The 20,094-nt window shown below is 47.3% G+C and overlaps 1 protein-coding gene and 1 non-coding gene across 2 annotated transcripts; both read right to left on the bottom strand.

Moving 5' to 3' along the window:
- Nucleotides 1-7,034: 7,034 nt before the first annotated feature.
- On the bottom strand, nucleotides 7,035-7,718 carry LOC122515880. The gene has a single exon (XM_043633373.1). It carries the CDS (start codon nucleotides 7,716-7,718, stop codon nucleotides 7,035-7,037), a length of 684 nt encoding a protein of 227 aa, XP_043489308.1.
- A 10,758-nt stretch (nucleotides 7,719-18,476) lies between these two features.
- LOC122515964 lies at nucleotides 18,477-18,694 on the bottom strand. Its single transcript, XR_006303449.1, has one exon. It is a non-coding gene; the product is annotated as a small nucleolar RNA U3 (small nucleolar RNA).
- Nucleotides 18,695-20,094: the final 1,400 nt, after the last annotated feature.

Raw genomic sequence — 20,094 nt, 5'->3', positions numbered from 1 at the left:
CACCGCCGGTGTGTGGACATCCGAACCACACATTGACAAAACTGACTTTGTGCTCTTCATATTTTTCATTATAAATTTTTTGGCACAAGCCAGTCGGAAAGGAAAGGAAAAAAAGAAGTAAGAGGCAAAGAAAGAATAGAAAAGAGGGGATAGACAGAATTAAAGGTAGGAATAGCCACGCAGAGAACAATCACACACCATTCATACCGTCCCTTTTAGTCGCCTCTTACGACAAGCAGGGAATACTGTGGGAGTATTCTACTACCCCCTACCCACGGGGGGGCCCTGACGCAACCCTGACGCAACCCTGACGCAACCCTGACGCAACCCTGACGCAACCCTGACGCAACCCTTTTTTTTTTTTTTTTTTTTTTTTTTTTCGTCAGGGGGAAAACCTTCATAGGCCCCTTGAGCCCGGTACTCAAGGGAGTGTCGGATTCCTACCGACTAAAAACCCACCTGGTGCAATTCACATTCATTCGTTGGGTGGGAGGGGCGGAACCGTGCTACATGCACATACTTCACCCGCTCCCACCCCGATGAGCCTGGTCGGTGTTTTCCAGGCTCTCTCCATTCACCACTCTCACATACATCTTATAATTAAGTTGTTGCACCCCACGGTGGGGCGCAACCTAAACCTACTATGTATACTATATACACTAACCCGACCATCCATCCCATGATGCAATGGTCGGGTTCATACAACCCATGCATGAGCATGCTCATTCATCTCCTCAGGGGAAAGCGGCGCACTAGACCGGGCCAGTCGCCGCCAAAGCGTCCGGAGCCTCGCCCGGGGGGGCCGCCTAGGAGCTACTCTCCTACGCGGCCTAGCATCATCCTTCTTCTGTTACGCACAACTCTCTCCCTCTCTCTTTCAGCATCCTCCTTGGCCCTCATAACTAGTCCTGAAAAGGACTGGAATGCAGCCCACGCCCCCGGGGTATCCAGGGATCGCCCGACTATCCCGGGGAGAGTGAGCTGCACCCCCCCCAGTTCCCTGACCAAGGAGGCCCTCTCATTCATCCACGCAGGGCACTCAATCAGGGTGTGATCGGCATCATCGTTCCCCGCATCGCAGTGAAAACACCGCGGGGAGTCTGCCTTCCTGATACCGTATAGGTACGCGGGAAAGCAGCCATGGCCAGTCATCAGCTGAGTGGTGTGGAAGGTCGTTTCCAAAGAAAACGGCCTTCCAACCCACTCATCCAACCTGGAAGCGATGGCTGCCCTCACACGCACCCCCGTTGCTCCAATTGCGCCAACGAGACTTACTTCTTCTTCCTTCCATGAGGCAATTGCCCTCCTCTTGGCAATAGCGCCCAGCACGGCCCTTGTCCTAGGGGAAACGGGATCCTCCGCTTCCCGGACCGCTGCGTAAACGTCCGCCAGCTGCGGCGCCAGATGGTCGAGGGGAATAATCCCCGCGACCATCATTGCCGCATGGAAGGACACCGTTCTATACGCGCAACACACCCTGATTGCTACCCTTCTTTGCAGGGCCCGAACAGCCCGCCTGACCCTCTGATCTTCCACAACAGCGCGCCACCACACCGGAGCACCATAAAGGAGCACGGAGTGGATCACGCTGCAGTAGAGGCGTCGCTTCTTTTCCCTCGGTCCGTGAAGGTTCGGAAGGATCCTCCCAATGGACCGAAGGATCCCCTGCACTCTAGGAATTAAGGCCTCGAAGTGGGGCCTAAATGACAAGTCTGCATCTAATACTATGCCCAGGTATTTCACGCTGGGCTTAACCGCAATACAAACCCCCCTGAGTCTGATCACAGGGGGGGGAGCAATCCTGCGTCTGCGGAAGGCAGAGGCAGGGAAGGCCATCGCCTCCGTTTTGTGCGGCGCCACTTTAAGGCCCAAACTCTCTATCTCATTCACTAGGACCTCGAGGTCCCTCTCGCACGCTAACATCGCACTAGCCGGGTCCCGCCCCGCTGACAGGAGGGCCGTGTCATCCGCATAGCAGACGACACGAGACCCCCCGGCAGCGGGACACGGAGGACCCGGTCGTAGGCGATGTTCCACAGTGTGGGGCCCAGGACAGAACCCTGTGGGACCCCACACGTCACGCTTACGTTATGTAGAGTGCCCTGTCCTCCTATAAAGGACAGGAGCCTATTCCTAAAAAAGTCCTTGGTAATATTAACTAGATGGGTGGGGAAGCCACACCTCGTCATGAGTCAATAACGGTCATCCAGGGGAGCGAGTTAAACGCGTTGGCAATGTCCAACAACACTAGGACACCAACCCGTCCCTCACTCACGCACTCCTGTATATAACGTTTGACCTCCCCAACAGCCCCAAGGGTGGAATGGCCCACCCTGAAGCCATGTTGGCTCGGCGATAGTACACTTCTAAGTTCCGAAAACTCGCTCACCCTGGAGACGATCACTCTCTCGAATAACTTCCCCACCTCATCCAGCAGGCATATGGGCCTGAATGAACCCGGTGAGATGTCCTCCCCAGTCCTTTTCTTATGAGGACCAGCCCGGCCCTCTTCCAGCGCTCCGGGAACACGCCGTTCCTCAAGAGGTCAGAGAAGCATCGAGCCAGTCCCCCGCTGCAGATGTCAGCAGCCTTTTTCACCACCAGTCCCGGCACACCATCAGGGCCTGGTGCCCTTCCAAGGCCAATCTTGGTAGCGGCCCTGCGCACCTCTTCCGGCAGCACCTCCACCCCAGCCAGGTCCCGCAGGTCTTCGTTCGGGGACACTGGTTGGCCGTCCCTCGGAAACAGGGTTTCGATGGTTGTGGCCAGCAGAGAGGGGTCCAGTGCCTCAGTAAGGGGGGGGAGACCCCGAGCTCTAAGCTTGTTCATCACAAGCTTATATGGCCTCCCCCAGGGATCTTCCTCGATGGTAGTGAGGAAGTCCCTCCAGGCCGAAGCCTTGGCCCTCCTGATAGCACGGACCAAACCCCTCTTGGCCTCCCTCCTGCTGTGTAGGCACTCCCCTATCCTAGCCAGGTCGCCGCTGCGTCGAGCCCTTTGAAGCCTTCTTCTCGAGAGCATTGCCTCCCTCCTAAGGGCGGCAATCTCCCGAGACCACCACGGCACCACACTCACCCGGTTCACTCCTGTTCTGACCCGAGGCATACCAAAGTCACATGCCCTGACCAAGGAACAGTTCAACCACCGCACTAAGTCTTCCCCACTGGCACCATTGTTCCGTGTCCAGTCGGCGGATACGAGGGCTGCGGCGAGCCTATCCTCGTCCACAGCCCTCGCATCCCACCTAGGAAAAATTCTCTCCCTAGAGCAAAGGCTTCGGAAGCCTGCAGCCTCACGCCTATAGTTAAATATAACATACAGGTGGTCCGAAAGGGACTCGGCCTCATCCACCCTCCAATCCGATAAGCGGACGATGGCTGTCGGAGATCCCCACGTAAGGTCTATAACGCTCGACCCTTGCGGCCGAACGCACGTGGGGTGGCCAACCTGGTTGCCCAGGCTTAGGTTCGACCTATTGGCCCACATGCAGAGCAACTCACCCCTTAGGTTACTTCTGCCTTCCGGATCCCAACTGTGGGACCGGGCATTAAAGTCTCCGGCAACCAACGCTGGAAGCGTGGGAAATGATCCTAAGAGCTCTTCGAGCTCATCAAGGAGTCTACAAAATTTACTGATATCCTCGCTGGGGGGAAAGTAGACAGAGACTACCAGCGAGTCCCCCCATTTAGCGGCCACAAAAAACAAACCCCTGCGCACTAGGCTGCAGGTTCCTCCGCCTTTGCTCACGAGAATCGCGGCGAGGGGCGACCCCCCCAGGGATGAGAGCCATTTCTCATCCCCAGGGGGAACCCACCACGGTTCCGATATTATGGCGATGTCCGCCTCAACCTCCCTCATTCGCTGGCCCAGCAGATCCTGGGCCCTACGCGCATGGTTGAGGTTGACTTGGATCACCGCCATTTTACTCTAAAATAGTATTAAGTCTGCATGGAGAGGCAGGAGCCGCCTGCTCAACCTCCATTGCATCGATCGCTGGGCCCGCACTAGGTCCCGCACTCGGTCCCGCACTATTGTCGGCCGGTATATCACTCACTCGCACTGGCGCGGCGTTTTTGTCCGCGACCACCAGCATCTGTTCCCTGCGTCTAATGGGAGGCACCAGTGGGCACTCCCAGGAACCCGCCCTGTGCGAGGTCTGGGGGCGACCCGCCTCCGCACAGACCGGACACTTGGGGCCGGCCCCACACTCGCGAGCGACGTGTCCCGGCTCACCACACCGGAAACAAACGTCCGTTCTCGCGGAAGGTGCCGGGCAAAAGGCCGCAACGTGGCCCCTTGCGAGACACCTGTGGCATCTCAGGGGCCTGGGTCGAACAGGGAAGACCCGCACTCTCCCCCACCCAACCAGAATGTTTCCTTTGTCTATAGCCGCCCGGGCAAGGGCCGTCGGTGCCACCACCGTGGCCTCGTAGCGGCCACCCCTGCCCGGTCGGATTTCCCCCATGGTAATTAGGTTCGGGTCAATGCCCGACCTCCCCTCCAACAACGCGCACCTAATCGCGGTGAGGGTGGTTGTTGGGTACAAACCCTCCAACCTGATGGGGGAGGTCCTCTGAGGCCTCAAAATTTTGGCCTCAGGGAGGACCCCCCTCATCGCCTCCGCGACCCTGTCCGCCTTTGTTTGGGCGTCCTTGCCGCGAACCTCCCAAATGAAGGAGCCCGTGAGGCCCCTTCTGTAAGCAAGTCCCTTGACACCTATGGTTTCAAGGTTTATATTTCCTTCCAACTTTTTGAGAGCCTCCAGGTAGGAGGCTCCTCCCTCGCAGGTCAAGGAGACTGCGGCGGTCTCCCTGGTCCTCTTGGCTTGCTTCTTCTTCTTTTTCTTTCTTTTCTGAGGATTCCCAGTGGGGGGGGCAACCTTCCCAGCGCCTGGTTGTGCCGGCAAGGGCCCCCCAGCAGGTATCACAGCCCTGCCCCTTCTTTTGACGACCGTAAACCCATCCCTGTCCGGGACAGGAACCGGCGGTGTCGCAGTAGCCGTCGGAGGGGCAACCCGTTGCCTAGCTGCAACCTGTGCGTACGTGCCACCTCCCTGCTTCATCCCTCTGATGTCCTCCTGGATGGCAACGACAGCCCTCGCCAGTTCCGTAAGGATCCTAGCCGTTGCCCCGCCATCCAGACTCCCCTCTGCGTTCCTGGCCGCAGTCAGTCTCTCCTGGTTTCTGGTGTTTGGAGCAGCCGTATGGGTCCCACCCCCAGCGTTGGGTCCAGGTGGGACGTTTGCTCCCCCTCCCGATTTCATCTTCTCCAGGAGCGCATCCTTTCTTTTAAGTTCGCGTCTTAGGCGCGAACATTCCTCCTCCAGGTGCTTCAGCCTGGCATTGGTGGCCCTCGTTTCCGCCCGTAGTTGGTCCAGGGCCTCCCTAACATCGGGGCCACAGCTCGTGGCATTTCGAGCCTGTAGCTCCCTGGCGATGTTTGCGATCTCCAGATGACAGATTTTCATCTGACCAGAGATCTCGCCCTTTATATTGCCGCATCGCTTACGCCTGGCCTCGGCCTCTGCGGCATGATCCAACAGTTTCTGGATCAGACTCCCTGATTCCAGCTGAACCGTGGACGGTCTGGATGGATCACCGTCCAGGTTGGTGAGGTCGATAACCTCCTCCTCGGACGACGAGGAGTAGGCCATCGGCCTCGCCCTTTTCCTTATGGAACCGACCGCTGGAGAGTCGAATTCCCCGTCTTCTCTTCCTGTAGCATACGTCGGTTCGCAGGCCAGGTCGCCTACCCGCGAACAGCTTCCCGAAGCATTTTCTAGGATCGGGGCCGGGTCGCCTACCCTCGATCCATAGCAGACACATGATGACGACGGAGGGTGGCCTGCTACACCACCACCTAACACCGCCGGTGTGTGGACATCCGAACCACACATTGACAAAACTGACTTTGTGCTCTTCATATTTTTCATTATAAATTTTTTGGCACAAGCCAGTCGGAAAGGAAAGGAAAAGAAAGAAGTAAGAGGCAAAGAAAGAATAGAAAAGAGGGGATAGACAGAATTAAAGGTAGGAATAGCCACGCAGAGAACAATCACACACCATTCATACCGTCCCTTTTAGTCGCCTCTTACGACAAGCAGGGAATACTGTGGGAGTATTCTACTACCCCCTACCCACGGGGGGGACCCTGACGCAACCCTGACGCAACCCTGACGCAACCCTGACGCAACCCTGACGCAACCCTGACGCAACCCTGACGCATTGGTCAGTTCGCGGGCCAGGTCGTCTACCCGCGAACAGTTTCCCGTAGCTTTCACCAGAGTCGGGGCCGGGTCGCCTACGCCAGACTCATAGCAGTTGCATGATGTCGACGGTGGGTAGCCTGCTCTCTCACCACCAAACACCGCTGTTGTGTGGATATCCCTTCAACACTGTTTTCTCGCTGAACTTGTACTCATCATTATTTTAAATTAAATGGAACAAGCCAGTGGAAAAGAAAGGAAAAGAAGGAAGTGAGAGAGAGAAAGAGTAGAAAAGAGGGTATAGAAAGAATTAAAGATAGGAATAGCCACGCAGAGAGCAATCACACACAATTCATACCATTCTTTAAGTCGCCTCTTACGACAAGCAGGGAATACTGTAGGAGTATTCTACAACCCCCTACATACGAGGGGAACCCTTTTTTTTTTTTTTTTTTTTTTTTCTGTAAGGGAGAAAAACTTCAAAAGGCCCCTTGTGCCCGGTACCCAAGGGAGTGTCGGATTTTACCGACTAAAAAACTCCCTGGTGCAAACTCATTCATTCGTTGGATGGGAGAGGCGGAACCGTGATATGTAAACATAACTCACCTACTCCCATCCCGATGAGCCTGGCCGGTGTTCTGCCAGGCTCTCTTCATTCACACAAGATCACACATACCTAATATCTAACTATTGCGCCTCACGGTGAGGCGCAACCTAAAACTACTATTTATATATACAAACCCGGCCATCCATCCAATGATGCAATAGTCGAGTTCACACAACCCATGCATCCGCATGCGCGTTCGTCTAAGCAGGGGGAATCAACGCACTAGGCCGAGCCAGGCGCCGCAAAAGCTGCCCGGAGCCTCGCCCAGGGGGGCTGCCTAGGAGCTACTCTCCTATGCGGCCTAGCAATCATCCTTCTTCTTTCACGCGATTGTCTCTCTCTCATCCTCTCGGCGTCTTCCTTGGCCCTCATAACTAGTCCTGAAAAGGACTGGAATGCAGCCCACGCCCCCGGGGTATCCAGGGATCGCCCGACTATCCAGGGGAGAGTGAGCTGCAGCCCTCTCAACTCCCTGACCAAGGAAGCCCTTTCATCCGCCCACGCAAGGCACTCAATCAAAATGTGTTCGGAATCGTCATTCTCCGCACCGCAGTGGAAACACTGCGGGGAATCTGCTCTTCTAATACAGTACAGGTACGCCGAAAAGCAGCCATGGCCAGTCATCAGCTGAATGGTGTGGAAGGTCGTTTCCAAGGAAAACGGCCTTTCAAACCACTCCTCCAACCTGAAAGCGATGGCTGCCCTCACGCGCACCCCCGTTGCTCCGACACTACGAACGAGGTTAAGTTCTTCCTCCTTCCATGCAACAATTGCCCTCCTCTTGGCAATGGCACCCAGCACGGCCCTTGTGTTAGGGGAAACGGGATCCTCCGCTTCCCGGACCGCTGCGTAAGCATCCCCCAGCTGCGGTGCCAGATGGTCGAGGGGAATGATCCCCGCGACCATCATTGCCGCATGGAAGGATACTGTCCTATACGCGCAGCACACCCTGATTGCTACCCTTCTCTGCAAGGCCCGGACAGCCCGCCTGATCCTCTGGTCCTCCGCAACAGCGCGCCACAACACCGAAACACCATAAAAGAGCACGGAGTGGATAACGCTGCTGTAGAGGCGTTGCTTCTTCTCCCTCGGCCCGTGGAGGTTCGGAAGGATCCTCCCAATGGACCGAAGGATCCCCTGAACTTTCGGAATTAAGGCCTCGAAGTGGGGCCTGAAAGTCAATCCTGAATCTAAAACTATGCCCAGGTATTTAACAGTGGGCTTTACTGCAATACAAGCCCCCTGATTCTGATCACAGGGGGGAGCAATTCTGCGTCTGCGGAAGGCAGAGGCAGGGAAGGCCATCGCCTCCGTTTTGTGCGGCGCCACTTTAAGGCCCAAACTCTCTATCTCATTTACTAGGACTTCGAGGTCCCTCTCGCACGCTAACATCGCACTAGCCGGGTCCCGCCCCACTGACAGGAGGGCCGTGTCATCCGCATAGCAGACGACACGAGACCCCCCCGGCAGCGGGACACGGAGGACCCGGTCGTAGGCGATGTTCCACAGTGTGGGGCCCAGGACAGAACCCTGTGGGACCCCACACGTCACGCTTACGTTATATAGAGTGCCCTGTCCTCCTATAAAGGACAGGAGCCTATTCCTAAAAAAGTCCTTAACAATGTTCACTAGATGGGTGGGGAAGCCACACCTCATCATGGAGTCAATAACGGTCATCCAGGGGAGCGAGTTAAACGCGTTGGCAATGTCCAACAACACTAGGACACCAACCCGTCCCTCACTCACGCACTCCTGTATATAATGTTTGACCTCCCCAACGGCCCCAAGGGTGGAATGGCCCACCCTGAAGCCATGTTGGCTCGGTGATAGTACACTTCTAAGTTCCGAAAACTCGCTCACCCTGGAGACGATCACTCTCTCAAATAACTTCCCCACCTCATCCAGCAGGCATATGGGCCTGAATGAACCCGGTGAGATGTCCTCCCCAGTCCTCTTTCTTATAAGGACCAGCCCGGCCCTCTTCCAACGCTCCGGGAACACGCCGTTCCTCAAGAGGTCAGAGAAGCAGCGAGCCAGTCCCCCGCTGCAGATGTCAGCAGCCTTCTTCACCACCAGTCCCGGCACACCATCAGGGCCTGGTGCCCTTCCAAGGCCGATCTTGGTAGCGGCCCTGCGCACCTCTTCCGGCAGCACCTCCACCCCAGCCAGGTCCCGCAGGTCTTCGTTCGGGGACACTGGTTGGCCGTCCCTCGGAAACAGGGTTCCGATGGTTGTGGCCAGCAGAGAGGGGTCCAGTGCCTCAGTAAGGGGGGGGAGACCCCGAGCTCTAAGCTTGTTCATCACAAGCTTATATGGCCTCCCCCAGGGATCTTCCTCGATGGTAGTGAGGAAGTCCCTCCAGGCCGAAGCCTTGGCCCTCCTGATAGCACGGACCAAACCCCTCTTGGCCTCCCTCCTGCTGTGTAGGCACTCCCCTATCCTGGCCAGGTCGCCGCTGCGTCGAGCCCTCTGAAGTCTTCTTCTCGAGAGCATTGCCTCCCTCCTGAGGGCGGCAATCTCCCGAGACCACCACGGCACCACACTCACCCGGTTCACTCCTGTTCTGACCCGAGGCATACTAAAGTCACATGCCCTGGTCAAGGAATAGTTCAACCACCGCACTAAGTCTTCCCCACTGGCACCATTGTTCCGTGTCCAGTCGGCGGATACGAGGGCTGCGGCGAGCCTATCCTCGTCCACAGCCCTCGTATCCCACCTAGGAAAAATTCTCTCCCTAGAGCAAAGGCTTCGGAAGCCTGCAGCCTCACGCCTATAGTTAAATATAACATACAGGTGGTCCGAAAGGGACTCGGCCTCATCCACCCTCCAATCCGATAAGCGGACGATGGCTGTCGGAGATCCCCACGTAAGGTCTATAACGCTCGACCCTTGCGGCCGAACGCACGTGGGGTGGCCAACCTGGTTGCCCAGGCTTAGGTTCGACCTATTGGCCCACATGCAGAGCAACTCACCCCTTAGGTTACTTCTGCCTTCCGGATCCCAACTGTGGGACCGGGCATTAAAGTCTCCGGCAACCAACGCTGGAAGCGTGGGAAATGATCCTAAGAGCTCTTCGAGCTCATCAAGGAGTCTACAAAATTTACTGATATCCTCGCTGGGGGGAAAGTAGACAGAGACTACCAGCGAGTCCCCCCATTTAGCGGCCACAAAAAACAAACCCCTGCGCACTAGGCTGCAGGTTCCTCCGCCTTTGCTCACGAGAATCGCGGCGAGGGGCGACCCTCCCAGGGATGAGAGCCATTTCTCATCCCCAGGGGGAACCCACCACGGTTCCGATATTATGGCGATGTCCGCCTCAACCTCCCTCATTCGCTGGCCCAGCAGATCCTGGGCCCTACGCGCATGGTTGAGGTTGACTTGGATCACCGCCATATTAGTCTAAGATAATGTTTAGACTGCATGGAGGGGCAGGAGCCGCCTGCTCAACCTCCATAGCATCGTTCACCGGACCCACACTAGGTCCCGCACTCGGTCCCGCACAATTGTCGGCCGGAACATCACTCACTCGCACTGGCGCGACGTTTTTGCCCGCGACCACCAGTATCTGTTCTCTACGTCTAATGGGAGGCACCAGTGGGCATTCCCAGGAACCCGCCCTGTGCGAGGTCTGGGGGCGACCCGCCTCCGCACAGACCGGACACTTGGGGCCGGCCCCACACTCGCGAGCGACGTGTCCCGGCTCACCACACCGGAAACAGACGTCCGTTCTCGCGGAAGGTGCCGGGCAAAAGGCCGCAACGTGGCCCCTTGCGAGACACCTGTGGCATCTCAGGGGCCTGGGTCGAACGGGGAAGACCCGCACTCTCCCCCACCCCACCAAAATGTTTCCTTTGTCTATAGCCGCCCGGGCAAGGGCCGTTGGTGCCACCACCGTGGCCTCGTAGCGGCCACCCCTGCCCGGTCGGATTTCCCCCATGGTGATTAGGTTCGGGTCAATGCCCGACCTCCCCTCCAACAGTGCGCACCTGATCGCGGTGAGGGTGGTTGTTGGGTATAAACCCTCCAACCTGATGGGGGAGGTCCTCTGAGGCCTTAAAATTTTGGCCTCAGGGAGGACCCCCCTCATCGCCTCCGCGACCCTGTCCGCCTTCATCTGGGCGTCCTTGCCACGGACTTCCCAGATGAAGGAGCCCGTGAGGCCCCTTCTGTACGAAAGCCCCTTGACCCCTATGGAGTCAAGGTTTATGCTTCCTTCTAATTTCCTTAAAGCTTCCAGGTAGGAGGCTCCTCCCTCGCAGGTCAGAGAGACTGCGGCGGTTTCCCTGGTCCTCGTGGTTTGCTTCTTCTTCTTCTTCTTCTTCTTCTTTTTATCCATAGTGGGGGGGGCAACCCTCCCGGCACTCGACTGTTTGGGCAAGGGCCCCCTAATAGGCATCGAAGCCCTACCCCTTCTCCTGACCTCCATGAACCCATCCCCGTCTGGGATGGGGGTCAGTGGCATCTGTGTCGCCGTCGAGGGGGCAACTCGTGGTCGTGCCGCAACCTGAGCGTAAGAGCCCCGTTCTCCTTTCATTGTTTTCAGTTCCTGCTGAATGGCTGTGATGGATTTAGCCAATTCAGCAAGAACCCTCATCGTCGTCCCGCCGTCCAAATTCTCATCTTTTCTGGCTGCAACCAGTCTTTCCTCAGCGAAAGACTGAGTACGCTTATTTAGTGCAGCCATTTCCGTTGCTGGAGGGTTCCCAATGTTACCATTGTTCTTCTTGGTAGCCTTCTCAAGGAGTACATCTTTACGTTTGATTTCGCGTCTAAGACGCGAACACTCCTCCTCGAGTTGTTTGAGCCTGATGTTCGTGGCTCTAGTCTCGGAGCGTAGCTGTTCTAACGTCTCTCGAATGTCTGCGCTGCAGCTCAACCTGTTTCGAGCCTGCAGCTCCTTAGCGACCTCTATTATACCCAGGTTACAGGACTTCATCTTCCCGGATATTTCCCCCTTGATATTGCCGCAGGTCTTCCTTTTTATTTCGGCCTCGGCAGCATGATCTAGGATTAGCTCGATCAGTCTCCCTGATTCCAGATTGGAGACTGATGGCTTTTCTGACAAAACTCCCTCCATACTTGTTAAATCTATTACTTCGTCATCTGATGACGTGGAGTAGGCCATCGGCCTAGCCCTCTTCCGTATGGATCCGACAGTTGGAGAGTCGGACTCCATATCATCCCTTCCTGAGACATTGGTCGATCCGCAAGCCAGGTCGCCTACCTGCGAACAGCTTCCCGTATTGGTTACCAGAGTCGGGGCCGGGTCGCCTACCCCAGACTCATAGCAGTCGTGTGATGACGACGGAGGGTGGCCTGCCATAACACCACCTAGCACCGCCGGTGTGTGGATGTCCCTTCCACACGGGTTATTAACTGATCTTGTACCTTTCATTTTAATACATCAAATTAGGCACAAGCCCAGTCGGAAAGGAAAGGAAAAGAAAGAAGCAAGAGACAAAGAAAGAATAGAAAAGAGGGGATAGACAGAATTAAAGGTAGGAATAGCCACGCAGAGAACAATCGCACACCATTCATACCATCCCTTTTAGTCGCCTCTTACGACAAGCAGGGAATACTGTGGGAGTATTCTACTACCCCCTACCCACGGGGGGGACCCTGACGCAACCCTGACGCAACCCTGACGCAACCCTGACGCAACCCTTTTTTTTTTTTTTTTTTTTTTTTTTTTTTCGTCAGGGGGAAAACCTTCATAGGCCCCTTGAGCCCGGTACTCAAGGGAGTGTCGGATTCCTACCGACTAAAAACCCACCTGGTGCAATTCACATTCATTCGTTGGGTGGGAGGGGCGGAACCGTGCTACATGCACATACTTCACCCGCTCCCACCCCGATGAGCCTGGCCGGTGTTTTCCAGGCTCTCTCCATTCACACACACTCACATACATCTTATAATTAAGTTGTTGCACCCCACGGTGGGGCGCAACCTAAACCTACTATGTATAATTATATACACTAACCCGACCATCCATCCCATGATGCAATGGTCGGGTTCATACAACCCATGCATGAGCATGCTCATTCATCTCCTCAGGACCCTGACGCAACCCTGACGCAACCCTGACGCAACCCTGACGCAACCCTGACGCAACCCTGACGCAAAAACTATGGGTCCCCGACCCTCCATGGTGAAGCATTTAAACCCCTGTGTTGAGACTTTACCGACCGGCCGTCGATTAATCAACGTTTTGTTCTCAGCACATACCGACCGGCAATCGATTATTCGACTTTTGCTCCACAGCGCTTACCGACCGGACGTCGATCAATCAACATTTGATCTTTCTGTTAGATTTGATTAGACTAGACTGACAAGTAGCAAGCAGTAAGCATTTCGCATTCTTTATTCAGATAATTCGTGCTTTTCTGTAAGCTTTAGCCCTCAAAAATGAATGAAAAGGATAGTGTCTGTGAGTTTTATCTCGACGACCTGTCAGATTGTCTTGACTGCCGTTCAGCAAGTAGTACTGATGACGAAAGTGATAGCAGTAGTATAGCGATTTGAAAGCGACGTCCTGTACCGCTAATATACAGTGATTCAGAAGACGTGGGCATAAATGATAACGTTAAAGACGACAATAATACATGGTCAACGACGACAAACATATAATTTTGAAACCTTTCAAAGGCAGCTCTGGCGTAAAAATTATACAAAGTTCCTCTAAAAACGTAATAGATATTTGAATTTATTCATTGGAAGTTACCTGATTGAGCACTTCGTGAGGGAATCTAACAAGTATCATTATCAAACTGTGGAAAAATATAGAATTACATCAAAAGCGAAAAAAATGGAAAGACGTCACGGTGACTGAAATGAAGAAATTTTTGGGCCTGATCGTTCTCATGGGACAAGTAAAGAAGGATGTTCTCCACGATTATTGGTCTACAGACCCATCTATAGAAACGCCGTTCTTCTCGAAGGTTATGAGCAGAAATTTACAAATTCTTTTTTTTTTTTACAATTTAAAAAAAAAAATTTACAAAAAAAAGCAGATTTTTACAAATAATGCAAAGCTGGCATTTTTGTAACAATAATGATATTTCTCCCAATTCGCATAGGGTTGTGAAGGTCCAGCCTGTCATCGATTATTTCAAGGAAAAATTTAACAACGTATATAAACCAGATCAACGATTGTCTCTAGATGGATGTTTAATTCCGTGAAGAGATAGACTGTCAATCGAAACATGTAATCCCGCAAAAATCACAAAATACGGAATACTGATCAGAGTGCTGTCTGAAGCTCGTCAGGATACGTATCTAATTCTTGTGTGTATGCCGCTGATGGAAAAAAATTAGAAGAGAATGTATTATCGGTCATTAGACCGTATAAGAACATGTGGCACCATATATATCAAGATAATTACTATAATAGTGTCAACATGGCTAAAATTTAGAAAAAAAATAAATTGCGAGTGTGCGGGACGATTCGAAAGAATAGAGGTCTTCCTCAAATACTTCAAACTGCCAAACTTTCAAGAGGCTAACATCAATTTCTTAGAAATGGCCATATTTTATTACAAGTATGGAATAATGGCAAAAGGAACGTACACATGATCTCGACAATACATTCTGCACAAATGGCGGAATATAGAAACAGAAGCAGGACATCAGATTGATATAAACTGTAAATATAGTGATAAGCGGTCGATGTAAAAAACCCCTACGACAATGCAGAGTTTGTGCAAGTAAAAAAAAACTAAGCAAAACAGGTTTCGCTTGTAAATACTGCAACGTCCCACTATACAAAGGTGACTGTTTCGATCGATATCAACGTTTAAAAAAATATTAAACAACTTCTTTATTCGACAAATATTGTTATATGGATTATGGAATATTTTATGTAAATAATAAACTGAAAACGATTGTATAGATAAAATAAATATTGTTTGACACAAATATTATTAAATTAAAAGATTTTATTAAATTTGGTTACTCTACAATAACACAAAGCGTACAATTTTACCAGAGCTTAAGAAAAGCGCATATATTCCCGCGCGTCAGTCTAGGCCGAAACCGAGCCGGTGTCTCGGAGGATCTGCGGCTGAGTGGGCGGTGAAAAGGGCATAGTATGTCCAAACCGCTACCGGTCGGTAAAGTGTTTAGCAAGTCTTCCCCGGACTATCTAGTTTCTTGCAGCGAGACAACATCTGCTCCGTACTTATTGTTCTCGCCGACCATCGATTGCAACGCCCTGGATCTGTACATCCTTCGTACGTTCTACGTACCAACTTTGAGATTTCTTTTGTTCTTGAACTTAACTAGACATGAATTTCCTAGGGTAGTCCCCACCCGAAGATCTGAACAGGGGACTAGTTTACCTCCGGAAAATTTTACCCTAGCAGAAATCATGGCGATGCTTGGTTGTTTCCAGATAAAGTCGTTTTATAGTTTGAGCTTATCAGACCTACGCTCAATCCCGGACCAGGAGTGCCTTTTCCCATCAGCTGTCCTCGACTGCTTATTCACTTTGTTCGCAACTAACCTCTATCCCTATCCGAGAAAAATAGGCCATTCATCTATCCGCAACCTGAGGACACACTGTGTCCTGGTGACTGGGACCCATTAACTCGATGAATTATAAAACCTTGTTTTACTTCCCTGAGAATAGCAGCTTTTGGGCTAACACAGAATCTGCAAGAGATTATAGTTTAAAAAGAAATTTTTTTAAAAATAATTTATAAGCAACACAAAAATGCATTCTTTTTTTAATTCTATTGATAGAAAATTAATGCACATGGTTTCTTTCTTGTATAAATAAAAAGAAGACTGTGTCTTCAAAAATCTTTAATGATTTCAATACCATCGGCTTCTTCTTATCGTTGGTAAAAATAATGCGCTCTCTCTACTAGTAAAATGATTGATCATCTATGGAGATAGAATAAGTTCTCTAATGCTTTGAATAAATATTTTTCAAGAGAATCACAATATTTGTTTCTATCAGAAGAAACATTATTTTTTTTACCTTGTAACGAATCCATGCCTTGCTTATTCCTTGTTACAGTGGTTGAATTCTATTCGCATAATAATTCACATGGGATCTCTACGAATAAAAAATTAGTTAAAAGAAATCTTTATATTGTTAACCCATTGGAAAATGAAATTTATATGCATAGATCCGATGCTGGAACAAAGTCTTTTTCTTACAGCCGCATACTCTTAGATAAAACTATTTAAGAAAATAGTTTATGTATGAAATATAACAAATATAAATACAGAAGCAGAGTACCATAAATTGAATGAAAAAATAATATAATAAACATATTTAACTCAGTAAAGTATGTTTCTGAACATAATATTGCTAATCTACTTACTATTGTCTTTTATAATATTACTATAAAGAGTACGATTGTAATTCATCAGTATTCTTACATTTAAATCAGAAAAAAATTCATCCTATAGTTAAGGTATACAAAAACGCACAGCATGTTATCGTTTATTCATTTTCAACTTTAATTGATGATCACTATAGAGAAGAAATGAAAGGAATTAAAACTAATATATTACTATACATACCTTAGTTAACCTCAAAAAATACTTTTATTACCAATATTCATGAATAATAAATGATGATGTGATGTGTATATTAAAATATCAGAATATAGATACCTATCAGTCCAAACTTAATTTAAGGGAGAATTATCGATTTACCTTATGCCGTAATTTTGAAATAGATGTGCAGACGCATCGTAAATTCCGACAAACTTCAAGATGTAGATTTAGTGATTGGTGTTCAAGCATCGTAAAAATTCATTTTCATCATCTTTTCTCAAACACTTTAAAAGAAGTATAATTTCAAGCACTTTTCACGATTTATAATTAAGGTGCAACTATGTTTATAATATTACCTATAAAATTAATATAACATACTCTAATAAAAATTTAGAAAAGTATAAAGTAAATTAAACATACCTTAAAATACCAAAAATAAAAACGGAAACAAAGAAAATCAAGAGAAAAAATTTTTCATGTCGAGGATTCACTTCGACGATATACGTTAAAGAAACTGTGTTTTAACTCATCACGCTACTGAAATGTAAATAAATATAAAAATTTTTTAGAAATCCTACTACTCCTTTCTTGCAAAAGATTTGCTGTCTGTATTTCGTTAATGGTGCAATGTATAGTCTTTAAAAACTTTTACATTTGATCAAAGATCTTAAAAAACTATGGCCAGAATACCTAAGATTAAACTTTTTAATTTTATTTAATATTTGTTTAATTAAATATGTATAGCATTCGTATAAGCATTTATAGTTGTTAAAAAGGTGTAATAAAACGTTACGAAGTAAATATTAACTGAGAAGAATACCTCTATCTAACTGCATAAGCTATTGTAAAAACTTAAAATTGTTTCTATAGTCGTTTAAATGTTATTCCAATTTAAAATAATTGTTATTTTACATTAGGTCTTATGACGATTCTGCCACACAGCAGAATAAATACATAAGTATTATAAGATCAAAAGCTACAAAGTGTCCTAAATTTTTATTACATTTAACTTCAATTCTTTTAAATTGATTTTGCACAATTATAATAAAATTAAAAGTACAGTCATTAGAGTTTAAATTAAGAACAATCAGAAAAAAGGTTATAAATAAATAAATTAAATTGTGTAATAGTCTAATTAATTATGTATTAGCCAGATATGATAACAATTTTTTTGTTTCCTACGTTGATTAAAAATGCCTGGCATTGTGGACAACAGCAATGAAAAACTCATAATTTTGGCAGGTCAAACTTTCCCTATAACATATATATGATATATAGCGTAGGAGAAAAGAGCTTGTATAAAAAAAGAGTCAGATATAGTATCTAGCAAACTGCAAAACTTTAGAGTGTTTTCACGTTTTCACGTTTTGTTTATATATCAAGACGATGACTACCTAACATTCCTATCATTTATTATTCTTTACGACCGAAAATAAATAATATTTAAATGTCGCGATTCATATTTAGAGATTATAAAAACTTTGATATTCAGAATTAAAAAATGTGTAAATAAAATTTATTATTTCCATAAAAGAAAAGTAGAGGCATATAATCTGTTCAAAATTACACTAGATTTTTTCATATAAGCTATGGTTACTAATTTAATTAATGATTATTGGTAAAAATTGCCACTTTTTTCTTTAACTGATTGACTGTCGTAGTAAAAAATTATAAGTTAAGTAAATATCGATACTGATAAATTTTTAAATAATACTATTGTTTTTATAACAGTAGGAAAAGAATAATGACATAAAATATGCAAAAATAATTTTATCGTTGTAACATGTAACAACGGTATTTCTGTACTTTATTGCTTGATAAGAGGCAATCCTCTTCATTAGAAAATTTCATTAAATAAATCGCTAACTTAATCCTGAGATCGGAAAGAAAATATTTTTCGAATTACTTATTAGTATAATATTTTTTAATTTACAGCACAAGTAATCAGTTGAAGATATATTGCCAATTTCCTGTAATATTTTATAGTGTTTTTATAGTTTTTATAGCTTTGAATGTTTGCTCTTTTTTCTGTGCTGCTTTCTCGTTTCGTAAAGTTTTCAATCACAACGTTTCTAAAAATGTTTTCGCTTTGAAAATCGTTGGGAAGAAAATGATATAATTAAATATAAAGCTAATTTTAAATGTTCCTTTAATATTTATTCGGAAAGCTCTACTTCCTTTAGCTCTCTTTATTAAGTAATAGGAGTAAACGATCATCAGTGACCAAAATCTTGATGTTAAAACCAAAATTCCGAATCCGTCCTTCTCCACTCAAAGAAGAGAGCTAAAGCTGTCATCGTAGTTACATCGACTCAGCTTTATAAAAAGCAGTTTTAAATATATACTACAAAGATGATCCCATGAAGTACGATCTAAAATTTTATTTCTGATCGAATCATATATAGAGATCAAATATAGCATTTTACTTGTGAGAAACGGCAAATGGTATTCGCTCTCTGGTGACAAGTCAAAGAAGTAACTGATTTTTTCTTATATATGGTATAAGTTAACATTAAAACAAGATAGCTTTAGGGCAACTAACTTTATGCTGTAAATTTCAAATCGCTTTGCACACGCACCATAGATATAATTATATTATAAATCTTTTTACTTTTCCATAAACAGGTTGTTATCCTTACTATTTGAAAATCTCATAGGTGTACTGGATATTAATACTGCGTCATTGTTCTTCCTATCTAACTTAATTTCTGTTTAAGTTTCTTCTGCGTACAATACTAGCAGCTGGAAGAATTTTTTTATATATTGCTTTTTCGTAAGATTAATTATTCATATAATGCTTAGAAAAAATAATAATTAAAACGTTAAATAAACAATTTAACTGATAATTAAATTCTTTCAAATGTTATAGATTGTTAATTTTCTGTAATATTTGTTTGTTTGTTTTTATATTAACTCATACAAATTTACAATTTGTCCATTGACATTTGGTAAATTGTTATATAAGTGAAAAACGGTAGCACGTGTACGGTTTCTCTAATGAGATAGTGTCGCTATTGTCGTTTATTTCATTTAGGTTTAGTTTTTACTAGGTCTTCTGGGTGGATTCTTTTGAGCTTTCTACGGATATATTGGTTTTAGTTATCTTTTGCTACCGGGTTTATGTGCGTATCAATTCTTCTTTTGTATCTGCAGGTTGACTTGGTTATCTCTTCTTCTATTGTGGGAATATTTAAGTCTTTCCTTATTATCTCTTCGATACGGACGTACAATGGAGCATTCACGATTGTTCGTAAGGAGTTTATGGATTGCTTAGCATAGAGCTTAGCAAAGGAACTTTTCGCTGCTATACCGCTTAGCGGTATTCCATAAGTCCAGATTGGTTTTATTATTTTTTTCCAAATTATTAGTTTGTCTTATATGCTAAGTTTTGATTTTTTCCAGTTTGCCAATCCATTTGTCTCCTTTTTAAGCAAATTTCTTCGATTTTGTCATTTATATGCTTTTTCTATGTTAGATTGGAATCTAGGTGTAGTCCTAAATTCTTGACTGTTGTTACTTGTGGAGTTTCTGTATTATATAATTGTAGTTTCGGTATTTTGTTTTTCCTCAGCTTAACGTAATATATTTACTCTTGGTAGGGTTTACCTCGGTCTTCCTATTATGTAGCCATTCTTCGAGAGAGTTGATTTGGTTTTGTAACGATTGAATTGCTTGTTGTGGGTCTTTGTTTATGGTAAGCATTGCCGTGTCGTCTGCAAATGTTAAGACTGTACAGTTTGCGTTTATTGGTATGTCTGCCGTATAGAGGGTGTAA

The sequence above is a fragment of the Polistes fuscatus genome, unplaced genomic scaffold (assembly GCF_010416935.1).
Source record: "Polistes fuscatus isolate 324 unplaced genomic scaffold, CU_Pfus_HIC Scaffold19, whole genome shotgun sequence".
NCBI lineage: Eukaryota > Metazoa > Arthropoda > Insecta > Hymenoptera > Vespidae > Polistes > Polistes fuscatus.
Note: the sequence above shows the minus strand (reverse complement) of the source record. Positions and strands in the feature narration are given on the sequence as shown.